At 37.3% G+C, this 23,130-nt stretch overlaps 3 protein-coding genes and 1 non-coding gene across 7 annotated transcripts; 3 read left to right on the top strand and 1 right to left on the bottom strand.

Annotated features, from left to right (window-relative positions):
* The first annotated feature begins 408 nt into the window (after nt 1-408).
* Idh3g (Isocitrate dehydrogenase (NAD(+)) 3 non-catalytic subunit gamma) lies at nt 409-2,386 on the top strand. 4 transcript variants are annotated; one of them, XM_070673519.1, is made up of 3 exons: nt 409-512; nt 635-865; nt 1,000-2,386. In XM_070673519.1, the coding sequence occupies exons 2-3, from the start codon at nt 650-652 to the stop codon at nt 1,936-1,938; spliced, it is 1,155 nt and encodes a 384-aa protein (XP_070529620.1). In that variant the 5' UTR covers nt 409-512; nt 635-649; the 3' UTR covers nt 1,939-2,386. The 4 variants fall into 4 exon arrangements, with proteins under 4 accessions (XP_070529620.1, XP_070529621.1, XP_070529618.1 ...); XM_070673520.1 differs by having other exon boundaries at nt 417-504; XM_070673517.1 differs by having other exon boundaries at nt 428-527.
* A 91-nt stretch (nt 2,387-2,477) lies between these two features.
* Nucleotides 2,478-6,275, bottom strand: LOC139112472 (probable ATP-dependent RNA helicase DDX10). Its single transcript, XM_070673516.1, has 12 exons — nt 6,058-6,275; nt 5,579-5,770; nt 5,247-5,519; nt 5,041-5,162; nt 4,763-4,964; nt 4,536-4,698; nt 4,265-4,448; nt 4,005-4,181; nt 3,695-3,921; nt 3,409-3,599; nt 2,835-3,244; nt 2,478-2,738 (listed from the first exon to the last, which is right to left on the bottom strand). Exons 1-12 carry the CDS (start codon nt 6,151-6,153, stop codon nt 2,615-2,617), a joined length of 2,361 nt encoding a protein of 786 aa, XP_070529617.1. The 5' UTR covers nt 6,154-6,275; the 3' UTR covers nt 2,478-2,614.
* Nucleotides 6,276-6,305: 30 nt separating this feature from the next.
* LOC139112475 (collagen alpha-1(XI) chain) lies at nt 6,306-16,600 on the top strand. Its single transcript, XM_070673521.1, has 20 exons — nt 6,306-6,680; nt 6,789-6,934; nt 7,179-7,820; nt 8,611-8,832; nt 8,965-9,272; nt 9,344-9,583; nt 9,699-10,170; nt 10,431-10,672; nt 10,806-11,003; nt 11,088-11,555; nt 11,753-11,797; nt 11,915-12,373; nt 12,466-12,627; nt 12,780-12,941; nt 13,025-13,402; nt 13,510-13,779; nt 13,986-14,614; nt 14,803-14,963; nt 15,216-15,400; nt 15,486-16,600. The coding sequence occupies exons 3-20, from the start codon at nt 7,676-7,678 to the stop codon at nt 15,843-15,845; spliced, it is 5,106 nt and encodes a 1,701-aa protein (XP_070529622.1). The 5' UTR covers nt 6,306-6,680; nt 6,789-6,934; nt 7,179-7,675; the 3' UTR covers nt 15,846-16,600.
* Trnav-uac (transfer RNA valine (anticodon UAC)) lies at nt 16,487-16,559 on the top strand. Its single transcript has one exon. It is a non-coding gene; the product is annotated as a tRNA-Val (tRNA).
* Nucleotides 16,601-23,130: the final 6,530 nt, after the last annotated feature.

Genomic DNA, 23,130 nt, shown 5'->3' with positions numbered 1-23,130 from the left:
CAGTTCAACCAACCTAACGTGAAAATTCACGGAAGGCGGAAGCCCGCTATCTGGTCAGCCTGACATCATTGATAGAAAGGCAATCCTTCATGTAATTTTAATAAAAAAAAGCATTCTAAATGTTTACGAAAAAATAAAAAAAAGAGGAAGAGCACGAAGTAAAATTTATTTCTATCAAAATGTAAGGCTGCTATTTTCTTGATTAGTTAATTTTTATATTATTTTTAATTAATTATTTTTTGGCTGATAAAATTTGTTTCATTGATTTCTTTTAATTTTTTAATAATAAATTGTACTCTTTTTAATATTTGAACGCTTATTCGACTGTCTTTTCTATTACAGCCAATTACAACGTGGTTATCCAAGTCGCTCTCTTGAAAATAGCATCTCAAGTCACATGTATGGTGGTGGCGTTGGCGTGCTCGTACTGTTTTGCTTAGATGCTCAGTTCTGTGGTGTGGTGCGTTTTGGTGCGTCTGGCGTAGCGCTGGCAAGGTCTTTTAGGTGCGAAGGTATTGTTAAAATAGGTATATAGGCATTCATAAGTGTAACAGTATATGTTGGGTAATAACGCGCATTATTATAGAAATCGCCATCTCTTCGATTCATTGATGATTAAAATTCCTGTTTATAGCGACAGTTCGGCGAGATGGCTGCCCGTTCAATCCTGAGGTACCTGAAACCCAAGTCCGTGATATTTCAGAGCCACCGATGTGCCTCTCTGTCGGGCTTTGATATCCAACATAAGACTCCCACTATCAAGAAGGTGATGCCCATGCCGAAGGCTCATTACGGTGGCAGGCACACCGTTACGTTGCTACCCGGTGCTGGCATTGGACCCGAGCTGATGGGTTATGTAAAAGAGGTGCATAAACGTCATTTAAGTTCTTTAGCAATACGCAAATTTGTTGGATGAAAGTTATACAAGTTTCCGTCGACTTTCTATTGAGAGCTGCCGCAGGTATGATATTTATAATTTATTTAAATATGATTTACTAGGTTTTTAAGTACGCTGGTGTACCAGTAGACTTTGAGGACGTTGAAATTGATCCCAATGCAGACGACAATGTCGATTTGGATTTTGCGATTACATCGATACGTAGGAACGGGGTAGCCCTGAAGGGAAACATAGAAACGCACAGCACAGAAGCTGGCGTTATTTCTCGAAATGTCGCTTTGAGGAACGAGCTTGATCTCTATGTGAACGTTCTACATTGCGTTTCCTATCCAGGTGTGAATTCGCGTCAGAAAAATATCGATATCGTTATCGTAAGACAGAATACCGAGGGTGAATATTCCATGCTGGAGCACGAGAGTGTCACCGGTGTAATTGAAAGCATGAAAGTAATTACAAATTTCAACTCCGAACGCGTTGCTCGTTATGCGTTCGAGTATGCGAAGAGAAACGGTCGTAAAAAAGTCACGACGGTCCACAAAGCGAACATCATGAAGCTATCGGATGGACTTTTCTTAGAGATCTCACGACGCGTTGCCAAAGATTATCCAGATATAATTCACAACGATATGATTATTGATAATTGCTGCATGCAGCTCGTGTCGAATCCACACCAGTTCGACGTCGTGTTAACGACTAATTTATACGGCGCTATCGTGTCGAATGTGGTGTGCGGTTTGTTAGGCGGTGCTGGATTGTTAGCCGGCAAGAATTACGGCGATCATTTTACAATCTTTGAACCGGGCACTCGTAATACCGGCACTAGTATCGCCGGCAAAAATATTGCGAATCCGATTGCAATGTTAAACGCCGCGGTCGATATGCTACGTCACTTGGGTCATAAACATCATGCTATTCTTATTCAAAACGCAATTAATAAAACGCTTAATCAAGGGATACATACTCGCGATCTTGGTGGCACTGCGACGAGCAGAGACGTCGTCGATAATATTCTCAAAAACATCAAAATTGCAACTGCTTAAGACTGAAAATTATTTTATCGAAGTTTCTTGTAGCAGCTGTCTGTGAAAAGTGACAGGTTCAAAGTACATATACCAAGAATCTTGTGTGATTTCTAGTGAGATATGAATAAATAAGCTAGTTAGGACAAATGCAAAATAAGGAACGGTCTCTCTCTTCGACAATATGCAATGACGAGATTTCGTCTATTGGCTTAAAACTGAAAAATATTTCTCTCAAACCATTTCATTGTTGAATAATTCAGTGGTTTTTAACTTCTTGCAAAGCAGTTCTGTAATATATAAACTTGTTCAATAATTGGAATTTTGTAAAATATTTGCTGTACATTGTAAGTAATAGCAGTTCCTATAGATGACTTACCAAATATTATCACTGTGAGAATAACTTATATGAAATGTAAAATACTTGTGCACAGCTTACCATTAAATAAAAAAAAAAAAAAAAAAGAAATACTCGTCAATATTCGTGTGCGTAAGAAAAATATGATCGTAATTTTTAAGTTGACAAATATTCATACGCCACCTTAGTACAATTATATCTAGTTGAATTTAAATTTATAACACAATGTAAAATTACACTTTGCTGTTAATATAAAATCGTCACATTGTAAAGTGTACATAACGCCGAGTTCATAAATAAAATGTAAAAATTTACATTTCTTTAAAGATGCACTTGATGCTAATTTTTTATTAATTGTAATGCCAATTCTTCGTCGGCCTGTAAATCGATATTATCGGATACTTTTCGTTTCCTTTTAATTCCTTTGTGCTCTTGTTGCGTCACTAATTTTCTTTTGAACGGTCTATCACAAAAAAAATTCATTTTTTAAATTAATTTGTATTTAACCATCCATGATTTATAAATAAAATTTATTTATAAAAAGTTATATGATTTTTACCTGTGAATTATGCTTTCCTCCTCTGATTCCTCATCTTCTTCGTTTGCAAATGACATTTCTTTATTTTCATCTTGTTGCTTGCCATATATTTTATCTGGATCAGGTAACCATGAGAGATCTGGACCTTCACTAGTTTCACTTTCGCTACTGTAATTGTCAGCATCTCCTTCTTCTTTCTCCTCCTCTTCCTCTTCCTCCTTATCGTTTGTTTCTTCTTTCTTAGCCATTTTCAGTTTTCTTTTCTCTTCTCTGTGCCTCTCTTTAATCTTTTCCCTAAATCTTACTTTATCGAACTGGTCTTCCTCGCGCAAGACTTGCTTGGCCATTTCAATATTAATACCAGAATCGACTTCATTCTCGTATTGCCGTGCTAACTCTGACATTTTCATTTTGGTAGAATCAATTAATTCCTGAAACGTAGTTTTGTATTAGAAGTGTGTAAAAAAATAATCGAATAAACTCCAAAAAAAACAAGTTAATAATAAGAATAACTTTTGTTAATCTTTAAAATTATATAGACTTAGAAAGAAGTCGAGTGGTAAGTATAAGTTATGTCGATTAGTATTATTCTTACTTGTCCCTCATCATCAAACACAGTTTTTTTATTAGGCACAATTTTCTTTCGGAGAATCTTTTTAGCTAATGCTGCTTTTGTAATAGATTTTTTTTTGTTCGAAGTCTTGCTGTCTTCATTCTCTGTTATTAGAATATCGTCAATATCTATATTTTTTCTTTTTACAGTTAATATATCTTCGTCACTATCATCTAAAAAAAAAAATTATGATTACGCGTATTAAATAGGTTCTTTTTATAAATAATAAAAAATCTATAATTTAAACGCAATTTTTTAATTTTTTTACCAAGTTCAAGAGCAGCGACATTTTCCTCTTTAATTATTTCTTCCTCATTTTTATTACTAAGAATTTCATTTTTGTCAGAGTCATTATCTTCTTGTTCACTATCATCTGTGGAATTAGTTGACAGTTTATCTATTTCTTTTTCAGTCTTAATGTTACTATTATTAGACATTTTCTTCTGAATTCTTTGTAAAAATCGGATTCTCGGAGGTATGGCTAAACCTAAAGAACTACAAAACAAAAAAAAACTTACTGTAAAAAACATTCAATATATATAATTAACGTTAGATGATAAATAATTTTTTGTGCTTACTTGGCATATGCGTCTGTATTTAAAGCATGTACATTAAAGATCTCTTTATCTTTCATTAGGAAAACCGATTTGACGTACGATATAAACGCTCTCTGAGCTGTTTCTTTTAATGTCACGTCTCGCGCCAATAAAGCTTCGAGCTTACGATGCGGCGACTGCAACTTATTTGGATTAATCCTAAATAATAGAAATAAATGAATAATGAAAATATACATGTATATAAATTAAAAAAAAATTATATAATAAACAAAAAACCTTACTTTATCATATTTATTGGTATTTTACGTTGCTTGAGTCTTTCAACCATCGCTTCTTCGGATGGCAACAAAACTAAAAGAGACTCACCACCATTTTTAAACCTGGCAGTTCTGCCTGCTCTGTGTATGTAAGAATTAACATCTTCCGGGCAATCCATTTGAATCACCCAATTTACAGTAGGAAAGTCTACAAAATAATAAATATTACAGTTAATAAAATTATGAAATAAATCGAAAGCAGATTTTTTGACAATTGGAGAATCATGCGTCATACCTAATCCGCGAGCGGCAATGTCAGTTGCGAATAAAACAGCATGCTGCTTCCTGCAAAATGATTCATAGATATTCATCCTTCTCAACTGATGAAGAGTACCGTAAAGAGCTAATAAACTGACTCCCGGTCGCAATCGACAAAACGATTCAAATACATATTTCACCTAAAATCGAATTTTAACAAGTTCAAGCCATCACGATTAATCGCTGACATAAGAAAATAATTACCTGTTTACAGCTGGAAAAAAACACGATAATTTTCTGCTTTGTGTGATTTCTTAAAAAAGACCACAGTATGGCCAGTTTATCTTCCAAGGAACATACAATATAACTCTGTTGCAAATTCTCTGGCGTGGTGTGAGTAGAATGTTCGTGCACCGACACGTACAACGGATCTTTAAGACTTAATCTCGCGAGATCTTTCACAGATCTAACAAAAATATAAAGCACACTTAATAACGTCACGAGATAAAATTTGTTAATTATTAATTTTAATATGTACATACTTTGTCTGAGTTGCTGAAAACAGCAAAGTTTGCCTTTCAAGCGGCAAATTTTCGATAATGGAATTCATGGTCTTTTCAAAACCCATATCTAAACACCGATCTGCTTCATCCAGTACCAGTATCTACAATTGTATCTCCATGAAATTTTCGAAATATAAAACATGTAATTTATATAATTAAAAGTGAAGTAATTATTTAACAATTACCTTCATATTTACACAATTAAATAACGGATTTTCGTCCATATGTTGGAGCAAACGTCCTGGTGTACATATAATTATATTGCACTGATCCATGCGTTTTTTCTCAAATTTCAAATCCTTTCCTCCTATAATCAAGCCCGCCGAAATATCGTGGAAATGACCTACTTTTCGTAACGTTTCGTATATCTGATATGCCAGTTCTCTCGTCGGCGTAATAATTAACGCACCCAGGCCATCTAGTCTTGTCCATTGTTTGCAATATAAAATTTCTAACACCTAAAATAATTTACACAGTCATATATTGTAGCTTGGTAATAAATTTGTATTATTCGTACCGGAATTAGAAAAGCCAGCGTCTTGCCGCTGCCGGTTTTTGCAGCACCCAATATATCGTTGCCTTGCAAAGCCAATCCAATGCTCTGCCTCTGAATATCCGTCATTTCGATGTAGTTGCATTCTGCCAACCCTTTCAGAGTACGATTTGATAGAGGAAGGTCGTTAAACTTGATTATTTTCGTAACATCAATCTATAATTTCACATTACAATTACCTTCGATCCTTTGAATTGTTATATATTATTAAGAAATCGTGTAGATCGAAGAGCAGATATGGCATTTTCTGCGTCGACAGCGGCTAGCGTACGTAATCCTAGGCGGCAGAGGCAAGGAATGAGAGAACGGGGAGGAAAAAAGTCATCGGCAAACCGGCCGGCGCGGTATATACATGCGGTACTACATGTGAAATGCAACGCACACGATGTTAAAGTCACGTTCGCTAGCTGCCGTCGCCCACATCTGCCTTTCAGCGTACTTACAGTGTCATATTTGGATCGAAGTTCGTCGATCTTTTTACTCTCCGGTATACGCTTCTTCTTCACATAAGCTTTTACTTTTTTCTTAACCATAGTCATTTATTTATCCACGTATCTTTAATTAAAAAAATCAACCACGTATGTTATTCGTTTTTTTACGATAACCATAATTCGTGTACTCGCTAACTACACGTGCTTCTCTTTCAGTATTTGTTTCGAGTTGAAAGATGGCGAGAAATGCGTCCAGTGTCCCCTCTGATTGATAGCGGAAAACTCTAGTTGCATATTACCCGATGATAATAGAAATGGTAAAAGAGGTTTTACCATCGGTTTTTTTTTATCATCGGGTGACATGCGACTCGAGCTTCCCGCTGTCGGCCAAGGATGGTGTTGGCAACCAGTGAAAACCAGTGGATGCCACTTCTTAGCTTGTTTTGAACTTTTGTTACTTTTCGTGCGTCTTCAGAACCTCGGCACTGAAAAACCTCAGGATGGACGTATTTATCACTTTAATTACTCTGAATTTTTCAGAACCTATCATGGGCGCATGATTAAATTACGGCCAACTTTATCAGTTGGCCTGATGACAACCTACCCGGGCTGGTTAGATCACGCGAGATTGAGGGGTTAGTTGTTGAAATATTAATCTTAAATATTATTTATTTGATTGTTAATGTATTTTTTCGTAACAGTCATTATTTTATATATATATATATATATTTTTTTTTTTTCAGATTTTAAGATAAAGATTTACGTCAGGCTTTCGTGATGTACTTCAGAGAAGGAAAGATGTCGAGATGTTAATTAGAACGTACACGCGATCAATGAGGATATGAGATGTCAAAGTTCATAATAAGTAATGCTTCGGTCAGTGACTTCGGTATGTTTCTCGGTATACAGAGTATTTTCTTCTTAAATATTTGTATAATTTTATATATTTTAAATATAAGTATAAATTAAATTAATCATAAAAAAAAGAAACTAAAATAATTGAGATGGAAAAAGAATAAATTAAAAAATTAAGTATTAGAAATTTGTCAAATTAAATTCACATGTTAAAGATCGAAATTCACAATTTTATAAGAAATTTTTTTTCATTTTTTCTGTTTTATTTTTTCAACCAGTGAGATGTTCCCGATTATATCATCATTGTAAAGGGAAGGAGGGACTAACCCGATGACACTGCACCCTGTGGTCTATCTGACATGTCTTATACGAATCAGTGTTAATAGAAGAGATGTGGAACCATAACTAAAAAGCACATGTATGGAACGCACAAGTAGATCATCCAGACGACAGTTGCATGCGCGCATTGCGAAGGGAAACTGGCATGAAAAGGAAACGCAGGTCAAATTAAAAATACAACAAAAAGGAAAAAAAAGGAGACACCTAATCGATCATATTTTCTAACGTTTTATATTAATTCGAAGATGAAGGATGTTGAATATTTAAAAAAGAAAAGTAAGAAACAGCAGTGAGGAAAAGAAAAAAAGGAGAGAGAAATCGTCACGCTGTGATCTCGTGCTGTATTTTTCGTGATTTCAAGCCTACGGATACGCGTGAGAAGAGGTGTGCACCAGAAAATTGACGGAAGTATGTTTTGACGACGCGAAAGGATATCATGCGACCACGGGACCACGTCGGGGGGCGATGGAAAACGCTGCGATTCACGTGGATTTTTATCCTCGCGCGTTCGCTGCTCCTGCCGGTGTTCATCGCATCCGGCTTACAGCTAAACACGACGAATGCTGCGCTGCGGGATGCAGGTAAATTTCGAAATACTCAATATATTGCGCAAAGTTTTATTGCAAAATAAGACTTTCGACTTGGCGTTCGTCGGCGAAGTCGCGCTTAAAAATTCCTTCAGTATTAATATTAATTATCTTATTTTATGTGATTATTATATTTTTATTAGTTAAATATATTTTGTCTGTATCGAAAATGCTTTTAACTTTAAGTTTCGATGCATACAAAAAGCTCTCCAAAATAAGTTATAAAAGCACTGATTAAAATTTACTTTGCTTTCAAAGTATAAAACAAATAATTTAATTAGAAATTAATTAAAGCTTCGATCGGTTTTTAAAGTAAAAGTTATTTTCTTATGTGTAATAGCTTATAAAGGAAGAGAATTAAAATTTGTTTCTTTTGAATGATATGCGTTTATTGTCGAGATGCGTATTTCTAACTGATCTCTATTGCGCTAATTGAGTCTCGTGTGTGTTGCATGCAAAGTTGCATGCCGCAGCATCCTTTAAATTGACATTCCAACAACATGAATTATGACTCGCGAGTTCACGGGTTAGTGGGTTTCTAGTTGTTCGTCATGTCTATTATGTCCGTTCTCATTTGTAGCCTCGTTCTAGTTACTTGATCGTTCAATAAAAAAAAGAAAAAGAATATAAACAATAAAAAAGTAATAATTATTAAAAATTTGTAGGAGTAAAAAATATTAAGCTTTTTCTTCTAATTTTTTAAATTATATTTTTCTTCCAATCTGTTTTTCGATCGCGTTGTATTCTTGATTACTCTTGATTTATGATTTTTATTTTATTTCAGCGAGAAACGTAACTGATCTAATCGAAGCGACGGGAATGCAAGAACAACTTTTCGGCGTGAGAAGAACGAAGAGTCGCTGCCAAGATGGCACAATCGCGTATGATATTATGGAAGCTGCGATCTTAATGACTCCTACTAATATTCTATTTCCGAACGGCATACCACAGGACTTTTCAATTTTAGTTGTGGCGAAACCGAAAGCTAACGAGTCAACAATCAGAGGTAATTACTAATATTTATAAATTAGGTTAAGTTATTTTAAAGATTATAAATCAACGGATGCAATTACAAATACCCTGTACTTTTGTTAAAGTGTCCGTTAAGTGTCCGTTAATAATTTTATTTACTTTATAGGTCACTCCACGTCAGTGCTCTTTACCATTTACGGTGACAGCGGTGAAGAACAATTGATTCTGTCATTGGGGCGCGACATTAAACTCTTCTATAATACAAACTCTGACGACAAGAGTGAACCGATTTCCTTTGATGTTGATATCTCCGACGGAACGTGGCATCGATTAGGAGTTAGCATCAAAGGCGACGCCGTTACAATTATTCTCGATTGCGATAGGCACTTTACAAAAAAGCTACGCAGAAATCTTGAGAAAACTATCGCTGGCATTATCATGATCGGACAGCAACTTAAAGGAGATTCATATCTGGTAGGTAAAAAATTCAAGATAATAATAACATAAAATTAATTGTAAAGTCTTAAGATAAAATTATTTTACAGGGAAGTCTCGAGATGCTGAAATTAGCTTTAAATCCAGACGCCGCTTACGAAATCTGCACAGTGTTCGCCCCAGATTGTGAACATCACTCAAGGCATATATTGAATTATAATTCATCTTTTAACGAAGATAATTATAAAGAAAAGAATGAAAAAAATGTGGACGAAAATGATAACGGAGACTTTCTACTTCATGAAACGACTAATACAATTAACGTATTTAAATCAAGAACGGAGAATCTCGTAAGAATAAATTACATTATTATTATATATCGTCACGAATTATTATATGTGTATTTATAAAAATTATAATTAAATTTTAACTTTAAATATTAATGACTAATTTTAATAATTTTAGACGTCGTATGACGAGGAAAATACAACTACAAAAGTATATAATGAAGAATCGAGTCATGAACAAAATTATGGAGAAATTACAAATGATTCTTACGATGAAGAATACGTAAAGCGTTACAATAATCGAGGTCCACCTGGTCCCCGAGGATTTCCTGGCCCACCGGGAGTACCTGGCTCTCCCGGCGAAAAGGGTGAATCCGGTCGAGACGGTCTTCCTGGATTGCCAGGTGTATCTGGTCCACCAGGCAACGTATTCCTAATACCTTCCTTAAGTCAGCAGGGTAACGAAAAAGGCCCGGACTCTCAAGCGGAAATGTTACGACAATTGGTATCTCAGCACATGGTTGCGATGAGAGGTGTAGACGGTCCGATGGGACTTACAGGCGTTCCGGGTCCGGATGGACCGCCTGGCCCACAAGGACAGAAAGGAGAATCTGGTGAAATTGGCGAACCTGGACTTCGAGGAAATCAAGGTGCAAAATAATTTTTTATATACATATATAATATTAAAATATAATTTTTTTTTCTAATATTATTAATTTAAAAGTATTTTGACATATATTGAGAAATTAATTAAAATAAATTATGGTTTACGGAGGTTAAAGAAAAATAAACGTAAGCTGAGATCAGAATTTAAAGAGAATTTTGTAAAATAATTTTTTTTATAGATTCTGTAAATTTATTTCTCACAAATTTAATCTTCTTAGAAATTAAAAAAACAGATTTTTTACAGGAAGTCCTGGAAGTCCCGGCAGGGAAGGTAGAAGAGGTCGTCCTGGTAGAGACGGTGAACGTGGTCTCAGTGGACCGCCAGGGATAAAAGGCGAGCAAGGATCGATAGGGTTACCTGGTCTGCCGGGTGACAAAGGCGAACGAGGACTTCCGGGAACATCTGGAGAACCAGGTTTACCGGGACATGAAGGAATGCAGGGAGAAGACGGCCCTCCTGGTTTACCAGGCTTACCCGGTGAATTGGTAAAAATATTATTACAAAATTATTATAAATTAAAAAAAAAAAAAATTTTTTTTTTAATTAAATAAAAAAAAATTTGTAGATAAAAGATTTAATAAATGGAAAATGACATTAGAATAAAACGTTAATTTACAGGGTCCGAGAGGCTTTATTGGACCAAGAGGTTTTCCTGGATTACCAGGTAACCCTGGTATTCCCGGAAATGAAGGGCCACTAGGTGTTAAAGGTAATCCTGGCCCACTCGGACCACCCGGTGAATCTGGTCAGCCGGGACCGACAGGATCAATAGGTTCACCTGGACCTCAAGGTCCACCAGGACCGATCGGCTTAGTTGTAAGTTATAAATATAATTTTTTTTTATTTTAATTAAAAAATTTAAATTTTGTCTTATATAGTATAATAAAATTTTATTAAAAGGGTCCACAAGGAAAACCCGGAATTTCTGGTCTTCCGGGAGCTGACGGATCTCCCGGACTTCCGGGAAATCCTGGTACTCCAGGAATAAAAGGCGAGCAAGGCGCACTAGGTCCACAAGGCTCGGTAGGATTTCCAGGAGTTCGAGGTGTAAAGGGTGACGAAGGGCAACGTGGTTCACCAGGAGAACGTGGCGAAAAAGGTGAGAGAGGTTTAGAAGGTGAAAAGGGTGACGCAGGAATGAAAGGGGAGCCTGGAGCGACAGGCCCGCAAGGAATTCCCGGTCTGGAAGGCTTAGAAGGGCCAAAAGGTTTCGAGGGGCCTCGTGGTGAAACTGGAGAGATTGGATCGCCCGGAGAAAAAGGAAAAATAGGTCTACCGGGATATGTTGGTTATCCTGGAAATCCTGGAGAAAAGGGAGATAAAGGGCATCTGGGCGTTCAAGGATTAAGCGGCGATAAAGGAGAAAGAGTAACGTTGATAAATTTATATGAAGTTTTTTTTTAACTATTAATTTCTTATATTATATATAATTTTATAATTATTTTATAACTATAAATAATTATAAAAATTTTATAATTTTATTATAATTAATTTTAATTATAATTATATATAATTTCTTAATAAAAAAAGATTATTTTATATATATATATATATTTTTTTTTTAGGGAAACAGCGGATTACAAGGTGAACGTGGTGCAACAGGTCCACGGGTAAATTTCTATTGCATGTAACGTTTTAATATTAGTATTAGCAAATATAAATATGTACGAATAAAATTATATTATTAATTAATAAAAATAAAATTAATAAAAAAAAATGTTATATAGGGTTTCAGAGGAACTCGTGGTAGACGAGGTGCGGAAGGATTACCAGGACCAAAAGGTGACACTGGTCAGCCAGGAGCTCCTGGACCATTAGGCGAAATTGGTCCTCCCGGCGTTGAAGGACCACGTGGATTTGTGGGGCCGTCAGGTTCACCGGGTCTTGATGGAAAAGACGGCATACCAGGTCCACCCGGCGAGCGCGGTTCTACTGGGGAATCGGGGCCTCCAGGACCCTCAGGAGTTCCCGGTGTCGTAGGTCTTCCAGGTCCATCCGGAGAGCCTGGTCATCCCGGTGAAATGGGAGTAGCAGGAAATCCAGGAGCTCCTGGTGAAATTGGTTTACCCGGCGAACAAGGGAAAGAAGGTCCGCCGGGCCCAGCCGGTTTGACAGGACCGAAAGGATCGCCAGGTCCTGGAGGATTACCAGGATTTCCAGGTGAAAGAGGTCTTAGCGGTTTGCCGGTTAGTTATATTTATAAAATAAATTGTGCGAGATGTAAAATTAATAATTTTTAATATTAAAATAAAATATGTATTTATATTGTGAATTTCAGGGATTGCCTGGCTTGAAAGGTGAGATGGGATCTACCGGAGCTCAAGGATTACCCGGCGATAAAGGTTCTCAAGGAGATCTCGGTAAAGACGGACCACCAGGTCCTGAAGGAAAGCAAGGATATAAAGGAGACAAAGGTTTTATTGGATTCAAAGGCGAAAAAGTAATTAAATAAAATATAATTAATTATATAATTTAAATGCTATTTTTGTTTAAAGTTTTTTAATTATTTTAATATTTTTTATTTTATACTTATAATTAAAAAAGAAAGTGTCGATAATATACGATTTAAAATAATTTTTTTTTTATTTAAAGGGCGAACATGGTCCAGCTGGACTTATAGGTCGCGACGGTTTACCGGGACAACGAGGTTTACCCGGTTCACCCGGGCCAGTTGGTCCTCCTGGCGAAGATGGCGATAAAGGAAACGTAGGTTCACCAGGTGAAAAGGGTTTTAAAGGCTCTCAAGGAAATATAGTACGTATAAATAATCAAGTGACAAATAAAATGTTTTAAATAATAAATAATTACAATATTATTTTTATCGTGATATAACACAGGGTCTTCCGGGTCCGCAAGGAGTACAAGGGCCACGTGGTGAATCTGGTGCGGTGGGCCCTCCCGGAGAGAAAGGAATACCCGGTGAAAACGGACAGCGAGGATCAAAAGGCGAAGCTGGTCCAGTCGGAGCTGCTGGACCAGCTGGGCCTATAGGATCGAGCGGTTTGCCAGGCCAACCAGGACTAAAAGGTGAAGTTGGAGATTCTGGAGCACCGGGTCTCATGGGACCATTGGGAACTCCGGGAGAACGAGGTCCGAGAGGATCGAAGGGTTTTAAAGGAGAACAAGGTCTTCCCGGTTCAGAAGGCCGTCAAGGCGAAAAAGGTGACAGTGGAACACCAGGATCTCCTGGAAAACCAGGCATAGAAGGTAAACAGGTAAGATATACATATTTTAGAAACTTTATTATTTTTTTTTGTATTTAATAATATAGAATTTTACTATAAAAATTATATATATTACTTTTTTATTTTATTTTATTAAGGGAGAAAGAGGTGCGATCGGAATTAAAGGAGAAGAAGGTAAAACAGGACTTCTCGGACTTCCTGGACTACGAGGATTAACCGGTCCCGAGGGACCTAAAGGTGATGCTGGATTACCCGGTCTTCCCGGCCCACCCGGAGAATCCGGCCATATGGGCGTGAAAGGTGAGCCTGGCAAGGATGGCGAGGATGGACGAGCAGGTGATCCTGGCGTACCAGGCGAGGCTGGATTACCCGGCAAAGAAGGATTGCCGGGTCCTCCAGGAAAACCGGTATAAAATCTTTAATTATTTAATTATTTTTTTTATTTAATATATTTAGTTTTTTTATTTTTTATTTAATATATTTAATTTTTTTAAAGGAAAATTAATTTAATAAATTAATATTTTAAATATAATTTAAATATAAATATTTTGAATATAATTTAAATATAAATATTTTAAATATAAAATTTTGTTTTATAAATATTAATTTCTAGGGCTCAGAGGGGCCAGCAGGTCAGCAAGGTAATACAGGTTTACCAGGAGAAAAAGGAAATTTTGGTCTCCCTGGAGCACCGGGTCTTGTAGGGCCTATCGGACTTCAAGGGCCTCCCGGTTTGCCGGGATTGCCAGGAGAGAGAGGTCTACCAGGCGCTGTCGGAGAAAATGGTCTTTCAGGCATGCCAGGAGCAATTGGCGCTCCCGGTACAATCGGGTCGATCGGTCCGAAAGGTCAGAGGGGTGACAAAGGTCGTAGAGGTACTAAAGGGCATCGAGGCGAACCGGGACTCGTTGGAATCAAAGGTGATTATGGAAAGCGTGGAGAAAAAGGTGATCGTGGACCACCTGGAGTTGAAGGACCGAAAGGAAATCCTGGGCGCGCTGGTCACGATGGGCCAAGAGGAGAGCAAGGATTTATCGGTCCAGCAGGACCACCGGGATCACCTGGACCGAAAGGTCACGCTGGGAATGACGGCACGCAAGGTGAAATAGGTCTGCCGGGTCCACCAGGTCCGCCAGGGCCGCCTGGTCTATCAATGGGACAATTCGAGTTCGACGGTGTAATACCACCGACGATAATACGTGATCTGTCGATCAGAAAAAAACGGAATGCTTCCGAAAATGGGTAAGAATTTTTTTATAATTTAATCTAACATCGCAAATATTAAATCGCAAATAATAAAAAGCTGCATTATTTTTATAACATTCTTTTTAAATTTTTTAATGTTTTACGCATGCAATTAAATTATAAATTTTTAATTTAACGGATTTTTATTAAAAAATTATAAAGCGATTTTTTCTCTATTTATACAGCGACGAAGAAGATATATTTGACCAGAAGCTCTTAGACATAAACAAGGCTTTTTCTAATATACAACAACAATTACGTTTAATGCGTAAGCCAACGGGTACCAGAGAAAGTCCAGCGAGAACGTGCAAAGATCTGTTTTACGGACATTCCGATTTAAAAAATGGTAAAATTATTATAATGCTACAATTTAAAGTCATGGTTGTTAAAAAAGAATATGTTGCGTATAATTTTTATAAGTTTAATATTTTCTAAGCGATTTCAGTAAATCTTTTCTTGAAAGAAAATTTATATTAATTAAAAAAATTCTATCAAAAGATATAAAAAATTTTAAGCAGAAAATAAATTGTTTGCTTTCTGAAATTGTATCTGAAAATGTGTTTCTACTGATAATTAAAAGATTTTATTTGTCAAACAGGTTGGTACTGGATCGATCCGAACCTAGGTATGCCTGACGATGCTATCAGTGTGTTTTGTAGTATCACGGACATGGGCGAGACTTGTGTCTTTCCAGATATTCACAGTAGTCATATGCCGAGTATACCGTGGAGAAAAGAAGACAATAAAACCGACTGGTATTCACATTTACGCGGTGGATTTCGAGTAAGGCCGATAAAATGTTTATTATCATAAAATTAGAAAATTTAAAGGTATAAATTGATATTAGAGAGAATAATTTCTTTTTCAGATAAGTTACGAGACAATCGGAGTGGTGCAAATGAATTTTTTACGTCTGCTTAGCCAAGAGGCTTACCAGAATTTCACGTATACATGCACGAACAGCGTCGCCTGGTATAACGGCGAGGATCGCAGTTACAATCTCTCGGTGCGGTTTCTCGGCGACAACGAGGACGAGTTTTCACACAACAGCATCGAGCCTCACGTTATCGCGGACGGATGCAGAAGCCGGAATGGTAAAGAGGAAACCACGTTCTTAATTCGTACGAAAAAGCTGCAGCAACTGCCTCTCGTCGATTTTTATCCGATTGATTACGGATCGCCGCAGCAAGCTTTCGGCTTTAAAGTCGGCCCGGTTTGCTTTAAATAGGACAATGAATTGATCATACTATTTTCCTCTCATTTTTTTTCTCGATTATTATCTCGATTATCTTTAAATGCAATTACGTAATTACGTGTACGAGAGTTGCAATTTAAAGCAAAGTTCGATTTACGCAATAATTTAGGAAATAACAGATTGTCATGTATTTACCGCATGATTTCATATGTAGCATATTTTAACTTTTTTTCTTTTTTTCTTTTTTTTTTTTTTTGTACAGTACAAACCGATTTTTACAAGTAATTTATAACAGATGACATAAATAATTATTATTGCTGATGACATATAAAATTATTAAATTTACCAACTTATTTTCAAACATGCGCTGCTTCTAAGAATGTTTCTCAATTAATTAAAAGTAATGATTTATTTTGGATTTACATTTAGTAATATTATTCCGCACTGATAGAATTTATTAAATTTTAATTACCTTAAAGCAGACCTCTTCACATTTTTATTTCTAATTAATATGCATTTAATTATTTATTAATGCCTACAGAGTTCTGGCTTGTTTCTAAATACATGTAATAATGGCAATTATTTTATCGGCTATTGTTAATATACATTAATATTTTCTATATCTAGTGCCATAATGAACGGTTTAGTCTTGTATAAGAAAACGTTAATCATCAGGTTCCGTGGTGTAGCGGTTATCACGTCTGCTTTACACGCAGAAGGTCGCCAGTTCGATCCCGGCCGGAACCACTCTTTTTTTTATACATAGTCGTTCGGAATGAGATATCAAAATTAAGATATTTAATATTCTTATAGAGTAAATTTAAGAATACGAAAATAATGCATTATTATTTATAACTGCACGATTATAAATTTTTGATTAAAAAGTTTAGGATATTATATATTTTATTGTTGTTTAAAAATTTTAAATAATTAGTCTATAAAAATTAAATTTAGCTGGGCTTATCGAAAACGAGCGATTCACCGAGTATCGTTAGCGGACGTCACACTTATCGACTCTTCTCTCGCGAGGGAGCGAAGGTATGAAAAGATTCGAGTGAGAGATAGGGCGGATCGAAGGAATCCGCAAGAATGGCGAGATATGCGTGGGTGAACCGTGAGAAACCGCAGGTGACACCTTGTCATGGCGGTCGGCGGTTCACACTTCGGTTTCCTTCGTTCTTTTTCTGGTGACAAGACAACCGAAGTAACGGGTGCAGGGCCGCTTTCAGCGTGAAATTGTAAAAGTAAAGAACGCCCGGTCGAGCCAGATCCCACGAAATTCAATAAGTTAACGCGGAATAAATATTACAAGATAAAATTAACACTTACAGGGATATAATTAAAAAGAAAATTATGTAAGAACATTAAACTACAGGAAACTGATGTTAGATTAACAGAGATTTATCAAAGTCGGGCAGAAAAGTGCGAAATCTGGGTTTTAAATCATTACTTTTTAGAGATAAATATTAAGAAAAAGAAAAAAAAAATTTTGTTTGGAATAAATACAGTTAGTTCAGCGATATATCGTGACAAAACGGTGACAATCCTGCCGAAGGAAACGGCGTCCCTGGTGTCGAGCGTCTTTTTCAGCGGGACACGGTGGGAGGGATAAAAGGTTTCCTTGTTTAACAAAATATCGTCTCCGAGCCATTAGCCCGACCGTTACCACTTCAGCGCGATTTTCTGCTCCCGCTATCGCGTCGAGGAGGCACTCGAGGATCTTACGGATCCTGCGAGCTATCAAACGCAGACTTGCCTTTCACCACCCTCCAGGATAGCCCCGATGTGTGGAAATTACCGGGAGTGCTCGATACACTCGAAACCGTCCTTGTTAACCCGATCTTTAATTTCCGTCAATGTGATCATGACGCCTTTTTTTCAGTTTTCAATTTATTTCTCTAAAATAATTTCGGAGACAACAATTGACGTTCTTAATTAAAGCGCAGTCCTGTTATCGTCTCGTGTAAAAAATAATATATACCTATATATTAATATAATACCGCGATTAATTAATTTAATCGTATATTTTCAAAATTAATTTCTGTCTTTTTAAATATATTTATATTTTTTTTTTAATATATTTTTTTTATTTTTTTAGTAAACAAATTTTCTTCTACATTCAGACTTTCGCGCTGCGAAACCTCGCGAGCCTCCAAGGCGATCGTGTATAAAATATCTGATAATATGAATAAAATGGTGGTCTGATCGTGTACACGTACTCTTGAGATGGCGATCATTGATTTCCAGGGAAATAATAAATGAAATATTCATAATACTGTATGCCATTACGCTTGTCTTGCGTAACCGTAACGTCGCAGCGCCGTGAGAAACTGCCAGATGTCCACAGTCACTTCAAGAGTACGGTAACAGGAATGTATTCCAACGAGGCCTGTCAGATCTTTATTTAAGGATCAATCATTGCCGAAGTTGATCCAGAACGTAAATCGATCTTGGAGGCTATTTGATTGTAGAGTGAAATCGTTCAAATAATATTTAAACAAAGCGAGCATACCTCGCAACGTAGTATTATCCCTCATTATTACCGATTCTTAAATAATTTCGAGAGTAATTCTTTTTTAATGGAACTTAAATTTCAATCTTAAATATTTAATTTAAATTTTTCTTAAATTTACTTAGATTTATTTATATCCCTTTCGGAAAAAAAATTATAATTATATTTTATTAAATATAAAAAAATATCTAAGTCTCCATCTCCGTTTGCGGAATTTAAATCGCGAAACTTTTCAACTCTCGAACCTGTCCAATCTTCTATTAACAGGTCGTTGTGAAATTTTTTAAATTAATTACCTATGCAATTATTGTTTCATTCTTTCTCGCGTATGAAAATGTTTTTATTCGCCGATTCAGCTTGTACCGTTTCTTTTTCTCCTTTCTCTCCTATTCGCGGCGAACGTTAAAAAAAGTCGGAGCCAAGTATAAAATAAATTTCTGCTCCTACACGGTTCTATCTCTTTTTCCTGCGTACCCCTCTCGCGGTTCGCTCGATAATGCCGGCTCGACTTCGGTGGTTCTTTGTGATTAGCCGGAGGGGGTGAGAGGCGGCGAGGATCGTGCGCGAATTGACTTTCGCGCTCCGGCTCGCTCACCGCCGTTTACAACAGGGTGGAAAAGAGGATATCCCTCGCGCTGCTCAGCCGAGGGGTTGTGCACATTCAACCCCTGCGAGGATCGCGGGATCTGGCCCCGCCTGTCGGCCAATCGTCGTCGCTGGCCGACGTCTCGCGCACGTGTTCTCGTGTCGACGGTCATGTCGTCCGCCCAGTCGCACCCCATGGGGATGATAATTCTTGGTCGCCGATACCCTTTTCTGCGCCACCAGCCGCGGCCAGACATCGCGGCGAGGAAAAATTACGAGTTACAGACGTCGCACGTGCATATAGTGAGTCCCGCGCGTTTCGTTCTCGTCGACGGGAAAGTCTTAATCGCCGCGAAGAGATCTCGAGAGCTTTGCAACCCCCGGCCGGAGGAACAATCGGCGGCGATCGAGATGAAAATCGAAGAGATACCTTACACCTTATCACCGCGCGCTACTTCAGTTCGGTTTTAGTCTTGTGAATTGTTATATTAATTTCTGGGGAAGGGTGTTTGCTGTTGCTGCGGTACGAAGATTTTAATTTGGACGATAGAAAGGTTTGAAATAACTGAATTGGTCGTGGGCACCGGAGATATTGGTTGAAGATTAACAAATCGCAGTAAGAAGAAAAAAAAGAAGAAGAGAACGTTTCTTGCGGAAACTTAGGACCTAATCAAAGTAAGTAGTACATTTTTAAACATCCCCGTTTGTCTTTCAAAATTAAATTCTCAATTCTTCCTTTTATTTTTATTACTGTAATAATTATTAAATTTTTTATTAATTCTTTATCAATTCTATTTTATTTCTTTTTCTCTTATATACGTATGTAAAATCATAAGCGGAAGCTCATATACGTGTAGTATAAAAAGCTTATTTCGAACCGCCCTTGCGTAAAGAAGAAAACGTAGACGAACGTGAAACGTTCGAAATAACTAATTAGCGTCGCAGATTTAATCATCGTCGTGGATTCTTTCGGATTCCCCGGCGGAATCAGCGCGTAGTCGTCGGTGGTGCGATTAACGGGCGACACGTGTCACAAACATCCCTTTACCACCGGTCACTCGTGAGTACACACACCTGTAAACCCGGTTTTCCGGTGGTCGACGCCTGCAATTATCGCGGCGCAATGCCCGGTCATTATGTCGTGGCGAGCGCATATGTCAAGAGAACTCGAACACGCCAGGAAAAAAAAAGGAAAAAAAAAAAAAATGAGAGAGAAAGTCAAAACGAGACCGGCGAAACGTTTGCCCGGCCTTCGATATCTGGATGCAGGCTTGGTGTTACGTAAAATTCACGCACGCGACATCGCTTGACGTTTTTTCCGTTACACGCACCGCCGCGCAAATTGGAGTCTTCATCTAGTACGCATCCGCGAGCACCCACCCGCGTTGTTTAATATACGCAGAGATAATTATATATATATATATATTGATTCCGCGTGCGATATTATTTCACGCGATTTACCTCCGTCGCGGCCGCGCGCCGTCGCGAATGGTTGCGTTTATCGCTGCCCTTTGCAGACACTTTATATAACGCATATGCTCTATTAAAATATAATATAACCGTCACGTACCCTCTGGCCTGTACCTTGCGTTGTTTCGCACGGTTATTACGTAACTACTGACGGATGCGAGCTTAGATGACGTTTCCCTTATCTGATTTTTTTTCAGCTTCAGATTAGTGGCGACAAGAAGGCGAGTTCCGTTCCGGAGTTAATTAAAAAAAAAAAAAAATTGCGATTTTTTATTTTTTTATTTTTCTAAATTTATTATTGTATTGATAGCTACGGTAGCAGGTGTCATGTACAATGTAATCGAGCGTGTCACGCAATCACTGTCAAGCCGTGCGAAGCGTGCACGTGCGCGCTGCTGGAACCGATCGTGCCGCGGCTAATCATAAATTAGGATCGAGTGGAGAAAAAAATTAAAGGCACGCAGCTCCTGTCATTAACTTTAGTAATCGTCGGAAACCTTCTGGTTCCGGTCTAAATATCAAATATATCCGGGAGTGATTACGCTATTTATTTTATATTAATACTATATATATTTTTTTTAATTCTGCCTAAAACAAAATATTCAGCTTTATTTGATCGAGACTTTCCTGTGGAATTAATTACAAGCAGACTTTTACAAGTCGTCGGCAAGTGAGCGATACTCGCGAATTATTTTTAATTAATTAATTAGTTGAAACATTTAGTTTGTTAAACAAATATTTTTTTTTTTTTTTTTTTCTCGGCGTACTAATTAGTGTGTTGCATATGCCGGTCCTTCACGAGATCAATTATTACTCACGAGTCGTTAATTGTGTCGCGACCCCCAGGTACAACAAAGTCACGTCAGGTGACTCGACGTAACGACCATGCTTACGCAGAAGTGGGTCGTCAAAAATTAATCCCCAGAGTTCTTGTGGGCGTACGAAAAAGGAAAAGCCCTGAACACCCCCCGGTTTTACCGCGAACAACCCTTTACGCAAGCGGTGTACGAAAATGCACCGTGTTGCACGAGCGGGAAATTGTGTCAAAGGTATTAAATTTCTCGCTTTAGTCGCGCGGGTGTACAATAATTGTATTAACGTCTGTGAAAGGCCTGTGATTCTAATACGAGAAATTAATTATAGAGATATGAGAACGCTTCCGATGAAAAAGAAATAAGGTTTAGATTATTCAGAAGCGAATTAAAAGTCTTCGCCGTTTGAAAGAAGGTCACGTCACATTATAGTGTATTATAAAAGGGAGTTAGGAGAGATAGGAAAAAAAAAATCCAGGTGAGACTTACTCAGCAACCTCGCGGCACGCATCACGGTGGCGGAACGAAGGATTTCCAACACCACGTGCTCTTTTTCTCAATGAACCCTCTTTGCGCCGATTATGTACGAGTAAACGTGACGTGTACGTTCGCAACGGAGCTAATTAAATTAGAAAGTTAATCGAGGGGAAGCGACACTAGTTAGTTTTGATTTCTCTCCAACGAAAACTTTGCTCCAGCGAAAGAAAGAGTCGTGGTGAAAGTTCTTACCCGGCTGTATTTACGTGCACGCGATGTTAAATATAACTTTAGAATATTACAATATGACGGGGATGAGAGGGAAGACATTTCCACGCAGGTATTCGCAAATTAGGGATTCCGTGTGAAAGTTAAATCCTTCGAAGTGACTTTATTATTATAATTTTAATAAAGAATTACCGTTTCATTAATTACTAATTTTTTTTTAGTATTAATTTATTACTTACAAAATAAATTTCAAAATATTACTCATTTATTTTTTTTTTAATTTATTTTGATAATTAATATATTTTAATGTTTTTAAAAATTATTATTCTAATCGTTTTATAGTTTTGTTACATTACTTAAACCGCAACGGGATGTGTAAAGTTTATCTCGCGGGTATCGTTCACAGCTGCACCGAAAAAAAAAGGCACGGGGTTACTTTCGCGGTCGGGGATCGATCAGCATTTTTTATGCGAAAGGACGCATGTGACGTGACGTGGAAAAAAATTTGCATACCGCCGACACCTTGCGCACCGTCGAAAACTATCGAAAAGTCATCGGATCGACATTAGACGAGTGTTTGCGAGCGCAGACTGCGCCGCGCTTGTCGAACTTTGCGTGATCGATGGCTGTACGTTAAATTGTCCCTTGGCTGTAACACGTTCTTTGTCACAGCTTTTCAACAGTCGATTGAAGTATCAACCTCAAGCAACTTCGTGACAAATAAAAGCCTAAGACTTCTAAATTAAATTGAAGCAAGCTTTCTTTTTTTTTTTTTCAAATTATACAAAGACCTAAGACGCCTTCAATTTTCATTGATTTTCACACTCAATAAGCTACTCCCATTTATTTCTCTTTTTTAACTTTGTAATTCAATGTTTAATTATTAATAAAATTCCAGCAAATAAAAACTGAGCAGACTGGAAACTTCAATGTCGCGATAAAGATTTTTAATAACACGTTTAAAATATAATAAGCTACCTTCATCTTTGCTATTGAAATTATTTTAAAATAAGTATATTCCATATTTCTTCTTTGATTTCCTTTTTATCTTAATCTTTCTTTTTCGTTTTGTCCGACGCGGTTTTAGAAAGGGTGGAAAATCTGACTGCGACCGATTCACCCCCCATTGCGACTCTTGGCGCAACGTGACATATGTTACGTGCGTGCACAAGCGATACGCGTTCGTGCAAACAGGGTTAAATAATACGCCCCGTGTAATTGCACACTGACGCAC

Source organism: Cardiocondyla obscurior, linkage group LG29 (genome assembly GCF_019399895.1).
Source record: "Cardiocondyla obscurior isolate alpha-2009 linkage group LG29, Cobs3.1, whole genome shotgun sequence".
In the NCBI taxonomy this organism is placed as follows: Eukaryota; Metazoa; Arthropoda; class Insecta; order Hymenoptera; family Formicidae; genus Cardiocondyla; species Cardiocondyla obscurior.
The sequence above is the reverse complement of the archived record's forward strand: the minus strand, read 5'-3'. Positions and strand labels throughout refer to the sequence as shown.